The 19797-nt window shown below is 42.1% G+C and overlaps 1 protein-coding gene and 1 long non-coding RNA gene across 3 annotated transcripts in view; one reads left to right on the top strand and one right to left on the bottom strand.

Annotated features, from left to right (window-relative positions):
- LOC135204579 (skin secretory protein xP2-like) overlaps positions 1 to 1256 on the top strand; it is an 8566-nt gene extending 7310 nt beyond the window's left edge. The window contains exons 3-5 of the mRNA XM_064234733.1: positions 11 to 293; positions 327 to 644; positions 1150 to 1256. Coding sequence (XP_064090803.1) covers positions 11 to 293; positions 327 to 644; positions 1150 to 1256 — 708 coding nt within the window. The remainder of the gene's footprint in view (positions 1 to 10; positions 294 to 326; positions 645 to 1149) is intronic.
- A 10448-nt stretch (positions 1257 to 11704) lies between these two features.
- The window catches only part of LOC135204472 (uncharacterized), a 275319-nt gene continuing 267226 nt past the window's right edge, over positions 11705 to 19797 (bottom strand). Inside the window, exon 3 of one of the 2 annotated variants that reach the window (XR_010312243.1) lies at positions 11705 to 12307. This is a non-coding gene — a long non-coding RNA (uncharacterized LOC135204472). The remainder of the gene's footprint in view (positions 12308 to 19797) is intronic. The other variant, XR_010312242.1, reaches the window with a different exon arrangement.

Genomic DNA, 19797 nt, shown 5'->3' with positions numbered 1-19797 from the left:
TTTCTTTTAGGGACTGGCATTGCTACCTTCATACAGGAAGCAACTTCTGGTTCTTGGCTGGCTTGCCTCTGTAGCTGGTGTTCCAGGCTCCCAAGAAGCCATTACATCAGCCAAGGAGGGTGACCCCCCAAAAGAGGCATGCACATCAGCAAGGACAGACATATATTCCAAATTACTTACACCAGTCAAAACTGATGCTGCTTCCAAAGAAACTGATGCATCAGCCAAAGCTGATGCTGCCTCCGAAGAGGTTGATGCATCAGCCAAGGCTGATGCTGCCTCCAAAGAGGCCAGTGCACCAGACAAAGCTGATGCTGCCTCCAAAGAGGCTGGTGCGCCAGCCAAAGCTGATGCTGCCTCCAAAGAGGCTGGTGCACCAACCGGAGCTGATGCTGCCTCCGAAGAGGCCAGTGCTCCAGCCAAAGCTGATGCTGCCTCCGAAGAGGTTGATGCATCAGCCAAGGCTGATGCTGCCTCTAAAGAGGCCAGTGCACCAGACAAAGTTGATGCTGCCTCCAAAGAGGCTGGTGCGCCAGCCAAAGCTGATGCTGCCTCCAAAGAGGCTGGTGCACCACCCGAAGCTGATGCTGCCTCCGAAGAGGCCAGTGCTCCAGCCAAAGCTGATGCTGCCTCCGAAGAGGCCGGTGCACCAGCCAAAGCTGATGCTGCCTCCAAAGAGGCCGGTGCACCAGCCAAAGCTGATACTTCCTCCAAAGAGGCCGGTGCACCGGCAAAGCTGATGCTATTTCCAAAGAATTTTGCACATCAACCAAGAATGAGCTTTACCCAAGTTGTTTTTGCTGCTACTCTCTTTTACATGGGATTTTTGAATTTTTCCACCTGTTCTAAATGAGTTTGAAATAGTATTCGAATTAACTTTCCTCCTTCTCAATTGTTGTCTATTTGCAGCAACACTTGCAAAAGATACCCCTGGTCTTATATATTTGTTCAGTACTATTCTTCTGGCTTCTGCAAAAGTAACTTTCTCAAGGACTCTAGTATATTGTACTTCTTTCTCAAAAAGGAAAACATCACATGAGTTCGAGGATGAACTGGTGTGCTTCCACCCCACAATGAATGCATTTTTGGTTCAGCTGGCAATCACCATGCTCACAAATTGCAGGGTTTCCTTGCAACCTGGATCTACAGGACCCAATTATATGCCCATATTCCTGACAGTAAAAACACCTCCTGGGTCTCGGCACGTACTGTTTCACTTTATATCTGTACCAAGCTGCTTTGACAAAATTTGGTAATTTAGAAGAATTGAAAGTTAATAATAACTGTGGCATAGGACACCATGCCCCATTTACTTTCTTTTTCAGTCTTTCCACCTTCAATACCCCCTGATCTTTAAGTTCGTCTTCCAGTTCCTCTTCAAGGATGAATCATAAGATGAGGAGCATATATAATTCCTTGGTATGATTGAAGGTATCATGTGGTTTACATTCGCCCCTGAACTCCTCCCAGTAAACTCAGAGATTTCAATTTCTCACTTTCTTCTAATGATCTAGTCTCTACCAAAAGCTTATTTCTACCATATGGCAATATCTTAGGTTCCCTCCCACAGCATTTTACAATATCCCTATGTACTTCAAATATTCATAACTTTATCCTCAAAGGTAATGGTAGATATTTATCAAACTCATTAGGGACACATCCCTCCAGATTCTTCTAAGGATTTTCTTCCTACGAAATTTCTTCTCCCTTGATGGGGAATATATGGTGCCAGTGTAACACACTGGTTTTTGAAGAGTCCTTCCCATGTCTGGTTCCGTGCAGTGGTCATCAGGATTTTGGGGTTTTTAAGTTCTTCATACAATGATAATTAGACATTCGTCTAGGTTTTCCCCATACCCACCATGGAGCCATTGAGAGGATGCAATTCCCTTACTGGGGCACCCTAGGGGTACAACCTAGATATCACACCCCACATTCAGTACCTGAGGGTTGTCAGTCCATCGAGATCAGACCTAGCACCGAATGCAGGGTTTGACATAAAAGTTTCCCCTCACTCGACCACGTTGGGTACTCCAGTTCTACGGGTGGCGAGGCAATGCCGTCCCACTCCACCCTCCCTCAACTCCAAAGAACAGTAAGAGTGTGTCCAAATTCATGCTAAGGTCATCAACAAAAATCCATCCGGACAGAGGAAGGAGAGAAATAATGAAAATAGGAGGAGGTGATACAGAGTACCAGGATTAGTCAGGATGCTCTGAATTGACCTTAACCCTTAAACGCCGGAGCGGTAAATAAAAAATGACTCCCGTATGCCGGAGGGGTTTGAGAGTGAGCGCGTAAGCGGAAAAAATATTTCTTTTTTTCAAAAAAATCACAGCGCGCTTAGTTTTCAAGATTAAGAGTTCATTTTTGGCTCCTTTTTTTTATCATTGCTTGAAGTTTAGTATGCAACCATCAGAAATGAAAAAAATTCATACATTATCCATATAATAAATATTGCGATATATGATAGCGCAAAACGAAATTTCATATATAATTGTATTCAAATCGGGCTGTGCGCAAAACGGTTGAAAGTAACAAGTTAGTTTTTTTTCGTTGTAATGTGCACTAAATTGCGATCATTTTGATATATAACACATTGTAAAAACGATAAAAGCACACAGAGAAAATATTATCACAAAATAATGCATGAATTCGTAACGCGCTTACGTAAAAAAAAAAAAAAACACATATTTTTTCAAATTCACCATAAATCTAATATTGTCCTAGAGACTTCCAATATGTTTCAGAATGAAGACAAATGATTGAATATTACTATACTGTAAGAATATTAGCTTACAAATGCAGTTTTCGACCATATCTGACGAGCTAAAGTTGACCGAATGTCGAATTTTTTATATATATATTTTTTTATATGCAATTATTTCGGAAATAAGAAAAGCTACAACTTTCAAATATTTTTCGTTTTATTCTACATGAAATTGCGCACATTTTCATATATAAAACTCTATGAAATGCCTAATATGAACGGGAGCAAATATTCCGAGAATGGGACTTACGCATTTCGGAGATTTGTGGCGGAGAATCCGCGCGCGGAGGGAAGGAAATTTTTTTAAAAATTCACCATAAATTTAAATATTGTGCTAAGAGACTTCGAATTTGTTTCACGATGAAGATAAATGACTGAATCTTACTAGACTGTAAGAGTTTTATCTTACAATTGCGTTTTTCGACCATTTCGGTAGAGTCAAATTTGACCGAACGTGGTTTTTTTTCTATTTATCGTGATTTATATGCAAATATTTCGAAAATGAGAATAGCCTAAAACCTTCAACTATTTATTGTTGTATTTATTAACATGAAATTGCGCACATTTTCATATACTACGTTTATGTTAACGGGGCTAATTTTAAAATGGTGAAAAACATTACCACAATCGCAACGTATGATTTTTTTTCGGAAGAGTTACCGCGCGGTAACGTAACAAAGAAAATGTTATTTTTTTTCATAAATTCACCATAAATCGAAATATTGTGCTAGAGACTTCCAATTTGTTTGCAAAATGAAGGTAAATGCTTGAATATTACTAGAATATAGGCGTTTTAGCTTACAATTGCGTTTTTTCGACCATTTCGGTAGAGTCAAAATTGACCGAAGGTTTGAAATTTGTCACTTATCATTTTTTATATGAAAATATTTCAAAATTGATAAAAGCTACAACCATGGGTTGTTTTTAGTTGTATTGTGCATGAAATTGCGCACATTTTCATATATAAACTTTATGTAACGGCTAATTTAAAATGGTGCAAACATTACCACAATCGCATGTATGATTATTTTCGAAGAGTTTACCGCGCGGACGTAAGGAAAAAGTTTTTTCATAAATTCACCATAAATCGAAATATTGTGCTAGAGACTTCCAATTAGTTGCAAAATTAAGTTAAATGATTGAATATTGACTAAAATATAAGAGTTTTAGCTTACAATTGCATTTTTTTGACCATTTCGGTAGAGTCAAAGTTGACCGAAGGTTGAAATTTTGGGCACATTATCGTTATTTATATGAAAATATCTTAAAACTGATAAAAGCTACAATCATGAGTATTTTTTTTTGTGTATTCTACATAAAATGCGCACATTTTCATATATAATACTCTATGTAACAGCTAATTTAAAATGGTACAAAAATTATGTCAAAGTGACGAAATAATTTCAGAGATGTGTCACAGATACTTTTTAGTGCGGCAAGAAAGAAATTCGCGCTTGCGCGCCTGCGTAACGATTGTAAACAAAACAACACCTTGATCCGTGAACTCCCAGCATCCCCCAAGGCGCGTGATTCAAGAGTTTTCGGCTGGTAGGCCTAAAAGTATTTTTTTCCGCGAATTTTTAAAAAAAACTTTTGTATGTCGACGTAAAATACGTCCAGTCGGCACCCGAGAGACAAAAAATGTCGACGTAAAATACGTCCAGTCGGCGTTTAAGGGTTAATGGCATGGCAGTACCTACCGGGATGAATAAATCACCCCACCACCATCGCTCAATTTTTCATTGCACCACGCAAAAACTGTGATTTGTTCCTACATGATATTCAAACCCTCGGTCCATTACATTGGGAAGACACTGATTGGTGGGAGGAATGTGAGTGAGCCTCCAGAACTGACTGGAGTTCAGCATACCTAGGCTATTCCTCCTGGTCATAAGAGCGCGGAGGAGTGCCCTGCCTCTGACAACTTGATCAGTGTATAGCTGCTGCATGATCAAGAGTCAGACTTCTGGGCCTTTTCGAAATTGGTGAGGAATCATAACTCATCCAAAAAAGGCCTGGGAAGAATATTGAAAGTTGGAGGCATTAATGAAAAGTTCTGGGAATGGTTTGCATTATTGTGGGAAGACCTGAAGGAAGAAAGATATAAATGTGGTTGTAATGAAACCAAATCTTTCTTCTGATCCGATATATTCTTTGGAGATGAAAAGTACCAAGCCATCAGCGCTGCTCACTCTCTGAGAGAGCATACAGTGGATATATCAAACTGCAGAGGAGTTTCTCACAATCTCATACGACTCAGAGGAAGACACGTCATTAGAAACTTCTGCATTGGAAGTCAGCAGTGGATAAAGGTATCAACACTCAGTGAAGGGTTTCGATTCCTTCTAAGGAGTCGGACTCGCTCATCCGAGACGGGTTAGTCATGACATGACACCCGCATTTTGAAGGTGAAGCTGAGAACGAACCATGCAAAATCATCTATCTTCTTTACCAATGATGGTCGAGAGACGAGATGATGATTCTAGTGAGTATGTGCACATTAGATGAGAATGAAATGCTTTCTGGAGACTGAGGACTCTGTGATGGTAAGACACAGAGAAGTTTCTCATCAGTTATTGAATCTCATAGAATAAGAAACAATACTACTTAGTGAATGGCTAAGGTGAATGTGACCTACGTCTTCACAGCTGGAATCGGAGAGAAGTGAACTCTCAAGATTCTAATCATAGAAAGTCCCATTGATGACACCAACCAGTGAAGACAGCTCTAATCCCTGGTGTTTTACAGAGGACTGAAAAAGTTATTCCGCTATTTTATTGCCGATGGGCGAGAAAGTTGCTGCTTGCAATGAAGGTGGAGTGTCTTTTAATAATGAAAACACAAGGATTGTACTGCCTGAAGAACTGCATTTTGTGGGTTGGATCAGGGAAGAACTTTTCTATCTACTCTGGAAGCAGAGTTAGTCGGGCAGGAAAACAGGGGAAGTCCTCCGTTATTCAATTTCAATCTTGGATGAACAAAAGAATAATTGAACTCCTTACAAATTAGAAAATACATTATTAGAAGAAAAAAGCTCAAATTATCTGAAGAAAATCATTCTATGCCACCATCGCAGTGGCCAGTGGGGCAGGTCATTATGGAACTGAAGACTACTGTGTGGTAAACAGAAAGATGATAATGAGTCTAGTAAAGATATATCTCTGTCACTGAAAATTCCCACAACAGCAAAAGTAGAGGACGAGACATGGGCCTTATGTGATGAATTCCGAGGCAACCAGAGACCTAAGTATGTGATGGCTGAGCAGGGAGAGATTCGGATTGGTAGTTAATCCTCGAAAGGGGGGAGGAGAATCAATGCTAGATGAATAGAATCTTCAGATAAGAAGGGCAGTACTCTGGCCCTTGCTCGACTCCTTATACTGAGTTGCCTGGTAGTGCATTCCATATTGGAAGGAAAATGACATTTGGCTAGAAGGATCGAGCGCAAAAAGAATCACTCAGAATCTGCATTTTAACTGAAATGGTAGAGAAACAAACCCTCTTGTTTGGTGATAATGCAAATGCTGTGGTGTTGCTGGCAAAACAATACTAATAGTCGTCTCAAAATTAAAATTGGAAACTCTTGGGAGGCCTGAAAGGCTTGTCCTGAGTTTTAGGTTGATTAGGAGAAGATATTATTTGTCTCGGTCACATACCAAAAGAATTAACTTACAGATATTGCGGCTATTACTCGGACATACGCATATCGTAAGGAGAACATACTAGTATATTTGTAGGTTCCTGTAAATTGAGCTCCAGCCTAATTCTTCTTCATTCGAATGACAAGAATGAGGACTGTAAGCAAACCTCTTTCATTCTCGAATGAAGAGAGTGAAGGTGAAGCTGTCCAGAAGGGGACGATTCTATGGTGATAATAATAACTGTGGGCATAGGACACCATGCCCCATTTACTTTCTTTTTCAGTCTTTCCAACGGGGGGGGGACACCGAACATGAACTAGTTCCAAGCCCAACAAAAAAAAAAACTGGTTTTTCCCAAAAAAGTAGCACTGGTAGAGGCATTCAAACTTCTCGGCGCTGTCTTTCCTAACATATTGTCGTATGTTCGGTAAGATCCTAAGATTGAACCAAAAACATATTGTAGAAAGTAAGGGGAAAAAAGAGAGGAAGATAAACTGTTCTTGACCGCTCTTCTCTGAATTCTGTCAAACGAAGCATTCATTCCCTACAACAATTTCTATCTCTCAAATGCGAGCGAAAGTTTGCGTGGAGTTAAATGCAGTAACAGGCTGGCGTGAACTTGCCACATCTTACTATACATCTATCTTCTCCTTGATCGAACCTCAAAAACAGGACTAAACAGAGAACCTCTCCTATCTCCTTCAGGTGCCTTGTCCCAATAGACAATGACATCGATCTTGGCACTTGAAGAATAAACCATTCCTGCACCACAGTCATGATGGTAGAAAGACTACCCATCACTGACTGTGGGTGTACAACACCCCGTTGGAGGTTGTGCACTTGGAGTGACACATATAAGAGTACCAGACACATCCCCATTTCCATGAGCAACGCCCTTGGAACCAGAGACAAGATAACAAACCTGGGTTTGAATTCCAGAGGCTCTCAAGACATAATATTCTAGGAATAGTGTCTTGGTTCCCACTCCAGAAGGAGCAGGTGAGCGGAAGAGACAGCCAACCTTGCTTCTTCCCTGGGAGGGGTAAAGGTGCAGACTTAGAAGTCTTGAGGCGAGACTTCTTGGGGGTGGAGAAACTACCTTCCTTTTATTAGGCTATGGAAGCCTTCGATGAGGGAGTCGAGGAGTGAGATGACAAAGACGATGACTCCTGTGAAAACTCACTGCAACAACGGCAGGGAGGGTGGCTATGTCATGACAAGGGACCGCATTGATCAAGAGCAGACAGTTCGTTCGGTAGAGCTGAGCACTCAGCTCGGCAGGCTGGCTGGCCAAGCCGAGTCAAGTGAGCTGAGCAGATCACCACTACATAATTATGAGTGGTAGTCATCAACAAAGATCTATCACTTCTTCCTAATTAACAGTTTTCCTTCGAGGCGAAGCTCCAAGAAGAAGAATAAAGAGGGATTCTGTGTCTGCTGTCTTACGTGTTCAGACCCTAAGGTCCAAGACATTATCAAGCATTGGATAACTCCAACCCAGACTGAGGAGTGAACTCATCTATACTGGTAAAGGCTCGTATCGCTGTCCTAAGCACTCGTGATAGTGAGCAACTCAGTGAGCACTAGAATTCATAAGACTTCCCAAGCTCGGCGGGAAAACCCGACTTTTGCAAGTCAATAAGCGGGCCTTGTCTCGTCCCGCCCTTGTGTCTCGGCAACATGATGAAGCCGAGCACTCAGCATGCGCCAGCGAAAAAAAGCAATCCAGGTTCTTGGTAAGGAACTCCCGTTTATTGTTAAAATTATTGGGAATACCGTTTGCCCAAGGTGTTTTTGGAAAATACAGAAAAAAACCAATCACTCTGAGAACGGTAGAAATTCCAAGGAATTTAATCCCTTAGCGAGATTCCCACTTTTTTCAATAACAATTATCAGGGGTGCCATCTCATCCAAGTGTTTGAATATCACAGAAAACCATAAAAACAATCTAAGAATTCCAGAAATTCCAAGAAATTCGAGCATTCAGTGAGATTCCTGGCTATTGTAATAACAATAATTGGGAATTCTTGTCTCGCCCAAGTATTTGCAGATCATAGAAGAACAAAACATTTGGATAGTGCTGGAAAATCGAAAGAATTTAAGTGCTCAGCACTATGGAGGAGTTATGGAGTTCCATTTGACAAACGTCTGTGTGTGTGTGTGTGTGTGAGAGAGAGAGAGAGAGAGAGAGAGAGAGAGAGAAAGAGAGAGAGAGAGAGAGAGAGAGGGTGTAATCGGTGTATGGATAGTTAACGAGTGGATTGGCTGTTGGCGAGTTCTTGGTTGTCTGCTGGTGCTGTTAGAGATCAGAGTTCTGTGTTTTGAGTGAGTCTTTGGTCAGTCTTCAGTCAGAAGCTGTGAGAGTCAAGTGATGTGGCAGCAGTCTCTTGAAGGAATTGAAAGTCAGTTGAGTTGTGATGTTGATTTGTTGTTTGCTTTGTTAAGTTTGGTGTTGTTTTGCTTGGGAGTTGTTGTGCCTGTGCTGTTGAATTTTGTTGTGCTTGAGTCTCTGTTGAGTTATATGTGAGTTGTTATAGTTGAGGGTTGCTGTTGTTGTTGGGGGCTGTTGTGGTTTCTTGGTGTGGTTGTGAGTTGTTGAGGGTTGTTGTTGGTGAGCTGTTGTGATTTCTTGGTGTGTTGGTTGGGTGTGCGTGTTGCCTGTTGTGTGTTATTATGTGTTGGTGATTGTTTGTGCAGTGGTCTTTTTTGTGATTGTATTCCTTGGTTGTTGTGGTCCTTGGGTGTTGTGTTGTTGGGTTGTGGTCCTTGGTTGCTGTTGTAGTTGTTGAGGTTGTAGGGTTATGGTTCTTGGTTTGTGGTCTTTGTTGTTGTTGGTCATCTCCGTGACCTCAACCGGCAAACAGCACAGCATAGCCGGAGTATCTGGTGGAGTTAAGTAAGTTACATGTGTTTGTGTGTGTTTTTTTTTTTTATTTTTGTTCGGTGTGTAGGTATAGGTCAATTGTCCTGCGTGTATTCTGTAGTGTAAAGAGGAAAGTGTGGACTGAAGGTGAGTTTGGTAGCTGGATTGATTAAGTTTATGTGGGGGGGCGAGGTTTGCTGCTTGTTTTTCAAGCTTCTGATCCCCCCACAGCACGGGGGGGGGGGGGGGGGGACCCCCGAATCTCGTCAAATTTGTCATCGGGGAGGGGCCCCTCCTAAACTCCTGTAGAAATTGAGGAGGAACAGGAATAAAAACCAGTCATATATGTTTTTATATATGGGGGGAGCATTTAAGACTTGAATGCGAGTACAGTTCAACAGAAATATACACTCGAAGCTCCTAAAATGCCAGACCCATAGGGGGCAACAAATTGAAACCCTTCCAAAGGAGTGAAAAGCCAGGGAGAACATAGTCTCCTGGTGCTCAAATCTAAGAATCTAAACACCAGATGTCAAGACGGTGAGAGTTTCTCCGTCAGTGACAGAATATCCTTCCAGCATGATGTGGATGTATATCAGATGGGACTCTAAGATCCTTCCAGGAATGTAGTCCTTCGATGCTGATGCTGAATCCTCCAGACAGCACTCTGCAGGATCCCTCCTATTCACCTCGCCCCTCCTAGTGTAAACCATAGGAAGTAGAGGGAAGGGTAGTGAGGAGGAGTGAACACTTTCGGTCACCTTGCTAGCAGAACTAGCCGGAGAAATGAATCGTGGGCAGCCATCAACCTGCATTGATTGGCAGCGACATGAGTCTAGGAGAGCGTTCTGCCCTGGAGAAACGATTTCCTAAGGATAGTTTACAAAACTCTCGAATGGTAGGAGAAACATTTGCCACCACTGAGACTGGTCGCCATGGCCTAGGTGGAGTTGAGCATGCAAATGACTGGTGTGGGTCAATACCATCCTCCTACACATCCCAGTCCTTGCTGAGGCTGAAACCTCTCAAGAGGACTGAATGGGGGACTCCCTACTGGTCTAACTGTATGTAGGGTCCAGCAGGACCATCATATCAACCCTGGGTACCAGTCATCACCGCCAAGAGCGATAACCGGCAAGGCATGGGTCACCTGAGTGACCTACTCCTTTCTTCCTCTCAGTGCCTCAGCCGTGATAGTGAGCGGACTCTGTGTCATTGACTCTAGACACACACGAATCTGTAGATTTGCATGCACTCAGGGAATCTCATGAATGAGCACCCGACATGGATCTAGTCTTAGGGGCAGAACCTCTAGGAATAGCAACAGAAGTGTGAACTGAAGTTTGCAATTCTACAGCTCCCAACATGCTAGACCCTGGGGACAGCGTGACAGTTCTTGTTCCAGAAGGAACAGGCGAGCCAACGGAGGACAGAGGAGGTAGACTACCTTCTCCTTCTTCAGTAGGGAGTCTTAGATGTCGAAGGGGTGGAGGTTGAAGAAATATGATGATTACAAATAGGATGATGACTACACTTGATGAGCTCTCTTCCTCCTCAACTTCTCTAAATTCTGCCAAACTACTTCTTCATGATGAGGCACATTTACCAGCAGAAGTAGATTTAATAATTACAAGGCAGCTGCAAAGACGTTGTTCAGATGAAACTCCAGGATAAAAGCAGCAAATGAATATGATTTCTAGCAGAGGAACAGTACCTCTTCAATGAGGACCAATATCACAGCAGGAGCTCAAAAACATACATCTTTATTGGAAGACAGCCGAAAATCAAAGTGTATTGTTTACATCTGGGCAGGTGGGCCTACCCGCCTACCGGATGTTAGGTACGGCCTAATCATCTTGTTCAAGAATTTAATGGCCGTATCCTAGCCTATGCTGAAAGTAATTCCTAATGTAAAAGGAAAAGTGGGTTTTTATAGCCTTACTTTCAGCTGTAAAGGCTGCCTTCCTCTTCCTATCTTTAGCAACTTTCTCAACATGAGAAATGCACAGCTTCCATTTCTCCTCCTCCCTTTCCTGACTCTCAGAACATGTTAACTCTCCATTACACTCCTGACCCTGACATTTAGTGCATCTAGAATGGGAATCATAAATCTCATTAACCAGTCTAGTTTTACATACACCCATCGGTGCAAAACCATACCCCAGATGAACTAGAATCTGACAGTTTGAGAATAAATGGCAGCAAAAATAATCAAAATAGCTAAGCTAATTGAAATAAACTAAGCCACAATAAAATAGTATGTCACAGAATCACAGGTAAGTGAAAAAACCACCAATGTTTACATTGACGCTGGAAAAAATCGAATTGAAGGGAGCGGTGTTGTTATACCTGTTTATTGGAAGTGGGCAGTTACCTGCCACCTACACTAGCAATAGTGACGCCACCACGAAAGTTTGAATTTGGTCTGCCACGGTAAGGATCCTACAGCTCAATAAACTTCTTGGTAAGACCCTTGAATAAAAAGAATACTAACCCCACCAGGAAAGAGTGATGTTTAGCAAAGCAAACAAAGTGAAGCAAACGGCAAGCAGGGATGAGGGCAGCATGCAGCACATTCACAGCTGAAGGTAAAGTAACACTCTACCGACCAGGAGGGTGGGACTCCCACCCGGTTGTTCAGTAGTTAACTGCTGAACCAGCTTGTTAAAAGTTTAATGGCTTTGCTGAAGACAATTCCTATGATAAAGGCCGAGGGTTTGTGTATTGTGTAGGAACAACAGATTATCTGCAGTTTGTGGTATGTTAACATTTAAAACAAAAGCTCAAAGTAACAAGATGAAAGCTGCCAAAAATGTCAGTCAGTGCATCGTGAATAACTCACAGCCTGGGTCGTCAACAATGCAATTGTGTCATTAAGTGACTCAAGATTCAATATAAGGACACTCTCTTATTGTAATTACTTCACTTTTATATCACTTACCTAGAGTATGTTATTGAGGAAAGTTAACTCGATCCATAGAAAACATGTTCCTTCACAGATTACCAGTGATCATTTATAACAAAACAGGTTATCTGTGGCAAAGAGAAGTGATTTTCATTAAAACATAGAAGTTTACTATACACAATACAGTACCAATTATATTGTACACTTAACACTTGAAAATTCAGTGCAAATGTTAGACTAATGCAGTGCTATACATGTGTGAACAAATTTAATTTTTCCCATTCCTGTCTTTTGTGTCCCTGTATGAACCTGAAAACACAAGTTCTGTATGGGTTAAATTTCCATACTGTTAATATTCTGGGTACATCCACATTAATATGAACTAAATATATCATATCTTTATAATAAAATCAGGTTTTTTTATATACTTACTTAGTAATTATGTTGGCTCCAGTCATATAATTACTGGTAAGTATATACAAAAACTTATTTTATTATAAAAATATCATTTTTGTATATGTGACTAACCCAGTAATTATAGGAAGTCCCTGGTTATTGGCAGACTCAGTTTATGGTGATCTGGTTCTATGGCGCTCATCTAGCACCATAAATTCAGTGATTTATGGTGCCATAATGGACGAAGTTTCGGTTATCGATGCTGACTTCACAGTGAATGGAGGTGGGATCAAGGACATATTCTACTCCAAAGCATTAAGTCATGTAATGAATTTGAAATAGAAAAGTTGTTGCTAGCATTAAAAAAACAAAGCTTGTCATTCCTATCAGAGAGCCATGCAGATGAATAGCTACTGCCTCTGGTTGGTGGTCATCTTAACTCATAGTGGAGTGGTGGTAGTGCCAAGGATCACCTCCTACTTAGGGGGAACTTTGCAGCAAGGGGAATGCTCCCATGGTTAGCAAAGTATGATAAGTGCCCACCCTTGCCCCGGGTGCAGCACTGAAATAAAACCACCAGGAAACACTGACACCTACTCTGAAATAAAGTCATGACCCATCCACTGAGATTGATGGGTGCTCCAGGTACACTGTACACCCTGGCTCTTCAAACTCAACACCTTACTGAAATGGAGAACATCCAATGCCTCCTTCCACGCTGCCATGCCAGCCACTAAAAGGGTCTCAAGGTATTGAAAATTTCGACATTTTGTAAACTTACATAAAAAAATATGATAGTCTAATAGCAGAATGGGCATAAATAGCAAAAAACCTCTGAAAACTAAGGAGGAAGAGGCTCTTCCTATATAATTAATTATCTTTGCTTCAAAGTAGGCCAAAAACACTCCACAACACTGAGTGTGTCTCAGACATGAAGCCCATATAAAATGGAAGACAACACATTTAGACAGGAAGAGATAACTTCCTAGGTTATAGATGGTCCTCTGATTCCCGTTGTAATGAAGGCTGGAAGTCTTTATCTGTGTCAACAAACAGGGATGTACTGCTTGATGAATCACTTCTTGTCACTGCGAGGGTTGGTTCAGAGAGGAACTCTTCTCTTTACCCTGGAAGCAGGGCTATCAGGGCAGGCAAAGATTTTAGCATTCACTCCAATTCGGGTTTAACAACTAGTAGTTAAACATTTTACGAATTAGAAAAAAATATATAGAAGACAAAAAACTACTGTGTTTGTCTGAAAAAACATTCTGAATCATTGCTGTGGCCTATGTGCCAATTGTGACAAGCAGAAGACTTAGGACTTTTGTCATACCAAGGGCTAAACAGAAATAGGATAATGAAAAAAAGCAAACAAAATAACCTTATTGTCAGAGTCATTTAGCCAAATTGCGTTTGTCTAATGTCAGGCCCCCATTCCCCCCTTGCTAGGGAAATTGGGGGTTGATGGATATATGCTTCTATAATCTAATCAAAGAATATAGAAAGGCTACTCAATCATATACAAGCAGTCCCCAGTTATCAGCAGGGGTTCCGTTCTCGGCAGGGTGTTGATAAACGAAAACCGCAGTTAACCGCAACACGGCAATTTATGCCACTTATGGTGCCGAGTTTCAGTCAATGGCGCTGATAACCGGTTAATGGTACCTCTTAGGTATGCTGTAGCGCTGTTAACTAAAACTCAGCCCGTTATAGTGCTATAAATTGCCAATTTTATGGTGATAAACAAGCACCATAAAACTGGATTGCCATTAACAGAGTTCGCCGATAACTGGGTACTGCCTACAATCTTACCTGCACAGGCCTTCAGTTCCAGCTTGTGATGGACTTGACTCTCTGCACGAAGGAAGAGAGAGGAATGAAAAGAGGAAAGAAGAGAGCCAGTCACCCTCACATTCACACTTTGCATTCATTACCCGATCAATCAAAAGGAGGTGAGATACCAACCTTGTCCTTTTTAAAGGAGCTGGGTAAACTACACAACTTGTTGACCAGCCACCACGGGTCCCAAGGAAAAAGTGTCCTAGGATTTATGGGCTATATCCTGAAGGTAGAAAGTAGTGAAATTGGTCTGATTAGACCCAACCCCTCCTTTCAGTGCCTGAGTAACTAACAGGTTGTTGCAAAATGCGAGGGAGGGACCAATATCACTAACTTTGTGAACACTCAGGTGAAAAGTACTGGTGCCGTTCTTTCCTATGGAGGAGTAGGGGAGAGTGGTGATGATTCAGACAGTGGGATGGTCTGGACAGCACATTTCCTGGAAAGCGTAAGGGGCCCTCAGCTCCAAAAAATCACGTAAAATAGCGAGAGTTTGTTTACTATTGGTTGAGAGATGGCGCATACTTTAGTATAGAGGTTAAATTTTGTGGTTTTTCTTATTTCCTATGTAATTTTTGACGCTTGAATCATTAGGCGTGGTGTTGTGAATATGATAAGGAAGTTGATGATCAGTTTGGGTGTGAATTTGTACTGTATGACAAAGATGTTGTAGCTGTTACCCACCTGTAATCTCAAAGGACATAGGGCTGAGAGTGTCATCTAATGGTTATGATCTCTGAGGGATGGTTCGGACAGTCTAGGGTAGGGATGATTCAGACGTGTCTGAATCATCCCTCCTAGTGAATGCTTTACTAATTATAGATTCCGACTAAGAAACAAAAGATTTTCACTAACAATATTTAAGTTATATTTTGTGTATCCATTCATTAGCCCCTCATTACCTTATAAAGCAACTCATAAACCCATCATAGGACCCCTCATTACAAAAAATAGCCTATCCTTTGCTTCAGATTGATTCTAGTTCCTTAAAGCCTATCATGGGATGTGAGTATAAGAAGAAAACCAATAGGGCAAGGGATGCTGCTGCTGCTGCTGCTGCTGCTGCTGCTGCTGCTGCTGCTGCTATAGAAATACACTTTAAGACTTTCGAGAAAAGGGTGGTTCAGGTAGAACATGATTATGTGAAGAAAGATAGAAACAGGGTTGACCAGGAGGGTTTTCACCACCTACAAGCACAACAACCTGCACCATCATCACAACAGCAGTTTTCTCCTGAGAGTATTCGACCATTTCCAAAAGCAGGAGAGAGAGAGAGGAAGGAGGCAGCTAAAAGCAGAAAGCAGGGAAGATGCATGATTGCAATGGACACTCCAGAAAAGCTTGAATGTAAACAGAAAGAACAGAAGTAAAAGCCAAAAATCCCAGCCAAGAAGGAAATAAAGTTTGGAAATGATACCTTAACAACATAAAAAAGCAAGAAAAAAAATACTAAAAAGTTAAACACAGAGGACCAAACCAGTGATGAAGACCTTCATCATCGTCTTGAAGATCTCTTGACAGCTGAGCTTAACAATAATTGTTTTGACATCTTGGAAGAGGAGATCAGACACACAGAAGTTGGTTTCATTGATAAATTCCCAGAGTAGTGAGACTTTGTTCTTGTTGGAATAGTTCCAGTGGAATAGATGCAGCTAAGTCTATTATGTAGGTAAATTAACCAGCAATTTAGATGCATATGATGAATTTCAGACCTCTTATTTAAGAAAATCATTTGCTACTAATAGTTTTACATTTCCTTAAATTGAGGATAAAGCAACTGTTGGTAAAGAGGCAGTAATTGGAATGCTTCCAATTTCAGTTCAGCAAAGAAAACAGGGGTATTTCAAAGTTCATTTGGCCAACATTAAATAAAATTTAGGCACAACAAATTTCATATATTTGAGTTACATTTTGTGTTTGGTGTTTACTCATGGAGATAATAAATACAAGCATATTTCGGTTATTTAATCATTGGCAGGCGAGGATATTTCATTTAATTTTTGTTTTGACAGATACAATATTCTTTAAGCCAACTTTAATATTTATTCTCAGCAATCATCGTGGATTTCAGTTACATTTTCTCTCTGCCAATCACTAAGGGAGAGAATAATCTTTGAAGTTGATTTTGAGTATTTCAGTTAAACATTTCGTATGGTATTTGTTTCATTTATCATCTGACTTGAAGGTAAATATCAATTATAATAACTGTCCGAATCATCCCATGTTCTTGTCCGAATCATCATCATGGGTGGGGATGATTCGGACATTTTGGAAATTTTTATTTGAAGGCAAATAGCTTCAAGTATAGTAAAGTATACGACTTACCAAATTCACTCGTAAATGTAGGATGATGAGGCTATACATTGACATGTCAGCAACATTTCTGCTCCTTAAACTCTTACTTCTAGATAGAAATAAAAAAATAGTGTCCGAACCATCACTTTCTTAATCACTTCACAAAACCAAAAAGAAATAGTGTTCCTGGACAATTCTTTCTTGGTCACCTCGGTGCTAATGAAGAAGCATCAACAATCAGGCCGGAGATACTGAGTTCTCTCCAGATAGAGCCGTAGCACTCTAACATGACAAAGCAGGATCTCATCAGGGTCATTTCCATAGAAGTCCTCTGGGTAGGGGATCGTAAAGGTCTCGAAGTTAGTGTCAAGGACCGAACGGTTCTGAGTCTTCCCTGCAAAGTCCGGGATGAAATCGAGCATAACCGATCCCCATCCCCTCGAGTGTTTCACATTGAAAGAAAGACCATGAAGTTCTATTCTCTTCGCCAATGCCAGGGCAAGCAAAAATGACTGTCTTGAGGGTCAGATCATTGTCTGATGACTCAATGAGTCTCATAAGAAGGATGACTCAAGGGGCATGATTTCTCTTGGTGAGCAAGACCTCTCAAAGCTCCTCCTGAGCAAAGATACCTCCATAGAGGAGGCGATATCCACACCCCTCAGTTTCAAGACTAGGCCCAAGGCAGACCTGCAGCCTTTAACTGCAGATATAGAGAGGAGCTTCTCTTGGCAAAGGAAGACTAAGAAGTCCGTGACCTGCTGAAGAGAAGCTCTGACAGGAGAGAGACCCTGTCCATGACACCATCCACAGAAGGTGGCCCACTTTCCTTGGTATACTGCTGCAGAGGATTGTCTGAGGTATCCTGTCATCTCTGTTGCTGCTCGGTAAGAAACGCCTCTCACTTGCAAGAGATGGTGGATAACCTCCAGCTGTGAAGACACAAGGACTGTACTGAAAGTGGTACCGTTCTATGTGTGGCTGACATAGAAGGTCGTGCCAGGAGGGAAGCTCTCTTGGTGCCTCAGAGAAAAGAGCTAGAAGGTCAGGGTACCAAACACCTGTGGCCATTTGGGAGCCACCAGAGTCATCCAAAGATTCAGGGTAATCAGCAGGGTGCGAATACCTTGCAAATCATGCAGAATGGGGGAAAGGTGTATACCTCGAGGTTGTCCTCTGCAGCAGCCCATGGATCCGGCACTATGGAACAGAAGACCTGAAGTTTTCTGTTGTGCTACCACAGGTCAAACAACCTTTCCACAATGTCCATGTGAAAAGACCACTTGGTTCCTATCACCTGATTCTGGAGGCTGAGCTTCTATGTCACTACATTCCTCTTGCCTGGAATGTATCTGAACGACAGCTCCACCAAGTGAGCTATGACCCACTCGTGCATCTGCACTGTCAACTGGTGCAGCAGGAGGTACACGAGACTTGCCCTGTTTGTTGACATATGCCACTACTATAGTGTTGTCAGTGTTGTCACTCATCAACACCACAGTGTCCCATCACTTGATCCTGGAATTCTTGGAAGACTAGAAAGGCCACCTTGAGTTCCAGAACATTGATGTGAAGGTGCCTGTCATGAAGATCTCACACTCCTGCAGTCAGTAACTCCTCCAGGTGTGCGCCCAAACCCTCGGACAATGCCTCTGAGAACAGAAGCATGTCTGGAGGGGGAGTATGCAACGCCACTCCAATTAAGACGTTCCGGTCATCCAGCCACCAAGCTAAATCATCTCTCATTTCCTCCAACAGGGAAATGAGAAAGGATTGAGGGTCTCAAGCTTTGATCAAAACTCCTTCAGTCTCCACTGTAGAGACTGAAGGTGAAGCTGCCCATGAGGGACCAGCTTCTCCAACGACGACAGGTGACCGATCATGACTTGCCACTGCCAAGCTGGCTGCTCCTGTCGTGACAGGAACAACTGTGATGCCTTCCTGAACTAGCTGATACTCGAGTCTGCAAGGAAAACTTGTGCTGCTACCATGTCGATCAGCATGCCCGGATACTATATCCTCTGCTTGGAAATGAGATCTGACTTCTCGAAATTTCTCATAATCCCTAGATCATGTCAAACCTCTTGAAGGTTATCCCTGTCCTGTATAGCAACTGCAAACGGTAGCTTACCAGGACTAGCCAATCATTGAGATACCTCAGCAGACGTATCCCTACCGAATGGGCTCAAGTTGAAACAAGGGTTAACACTCTCGTGAACACCTGAGTGGTGGTTGAGAGCAAGAACAGTAGTGCCCTGAATTGGAACATCATCCTATCGAGGATAAAGCGAAGGTACCTTCTGGAGGATTGATGAATGGGTATTTGAAAATATACATTCTTTAGATCCACTGAAAGCATGAAGTCGTTCTCCCTGATCTAAGTGAACACAGAGTGTGCCGTTTCCATCATGAACTGAGTTTGGCAAATTAATTGATTCAAAGGAAAGCGATCAATCACCAGCCTCCAGCCTCCCCGAGGCCTTCTCTACTAAGAAGAGCCGAACTATAGAAACCCAGGGACAGATCTCGCATGACTTCCACAGCTCCTTTGCTCAGCATGGCGTGCACCTCTTCCTTCTGTGCCAGATCCTTGGCCGAACCAGCGATGTAGATTTGGAGATGGACTGGAGAGTTGATGAGACATGGCCTCGACTCGAAGGGAAGTAGAAATTCCTCCTGAAGGACATCTACTACCCAGGTCTCTGCTCCATATTGCTGCCAAGTTGCCTAATGGCTTGATAGGCAACCCCAACCCAAGACAGCTGGATGGCAACGCTGCCCCCTAGTGTTTCCCCTTCTTCTTCTTCTTTCCCTTACATCCCTTCACATGGGGGAAGGAGGGTTGAAAGGAGCACGGCTGTGCTCTTTTCGAGGAGAAAGAAGGAGTTGGGTACTTCCTGGCACTCCCTTGGAAGGAAGACTTTTTAGGGTCAAAACAGAGTTAGCTTGACTCATTGGTCTAGCCACAGTTGTACGCGAAGTCCCAGAGGTTTTCGCAAGTGCCTGGTGGATGAGATGGTCACTGTCTTCAGCTCTCCATATCTCCACTGCAGCATCTACCAACTCTCTAGGGAATATAGTGGTAGGC

This window comes from Macrobrachium nipponense, chromosome 47 (assembly GCF_015104395.2).
Source record: "Macrobrachium nipponense isolate FS-2020 chromosome 47, ASM1510439v2, whole genome shotgun sequence".
NCBI classification, from domain to species: Eukaryota; Metazoa; Arthropoda; class Malacostraca; order Decapoda; family Palaemonidae; genus Macrobrachium; species Macrobrachium nipponense.
The sequence above is the reverse complement of the archived record's forward strand: the minus strand, read 5'-3'. Positions and strand labels throughout refer to the sequence as shown.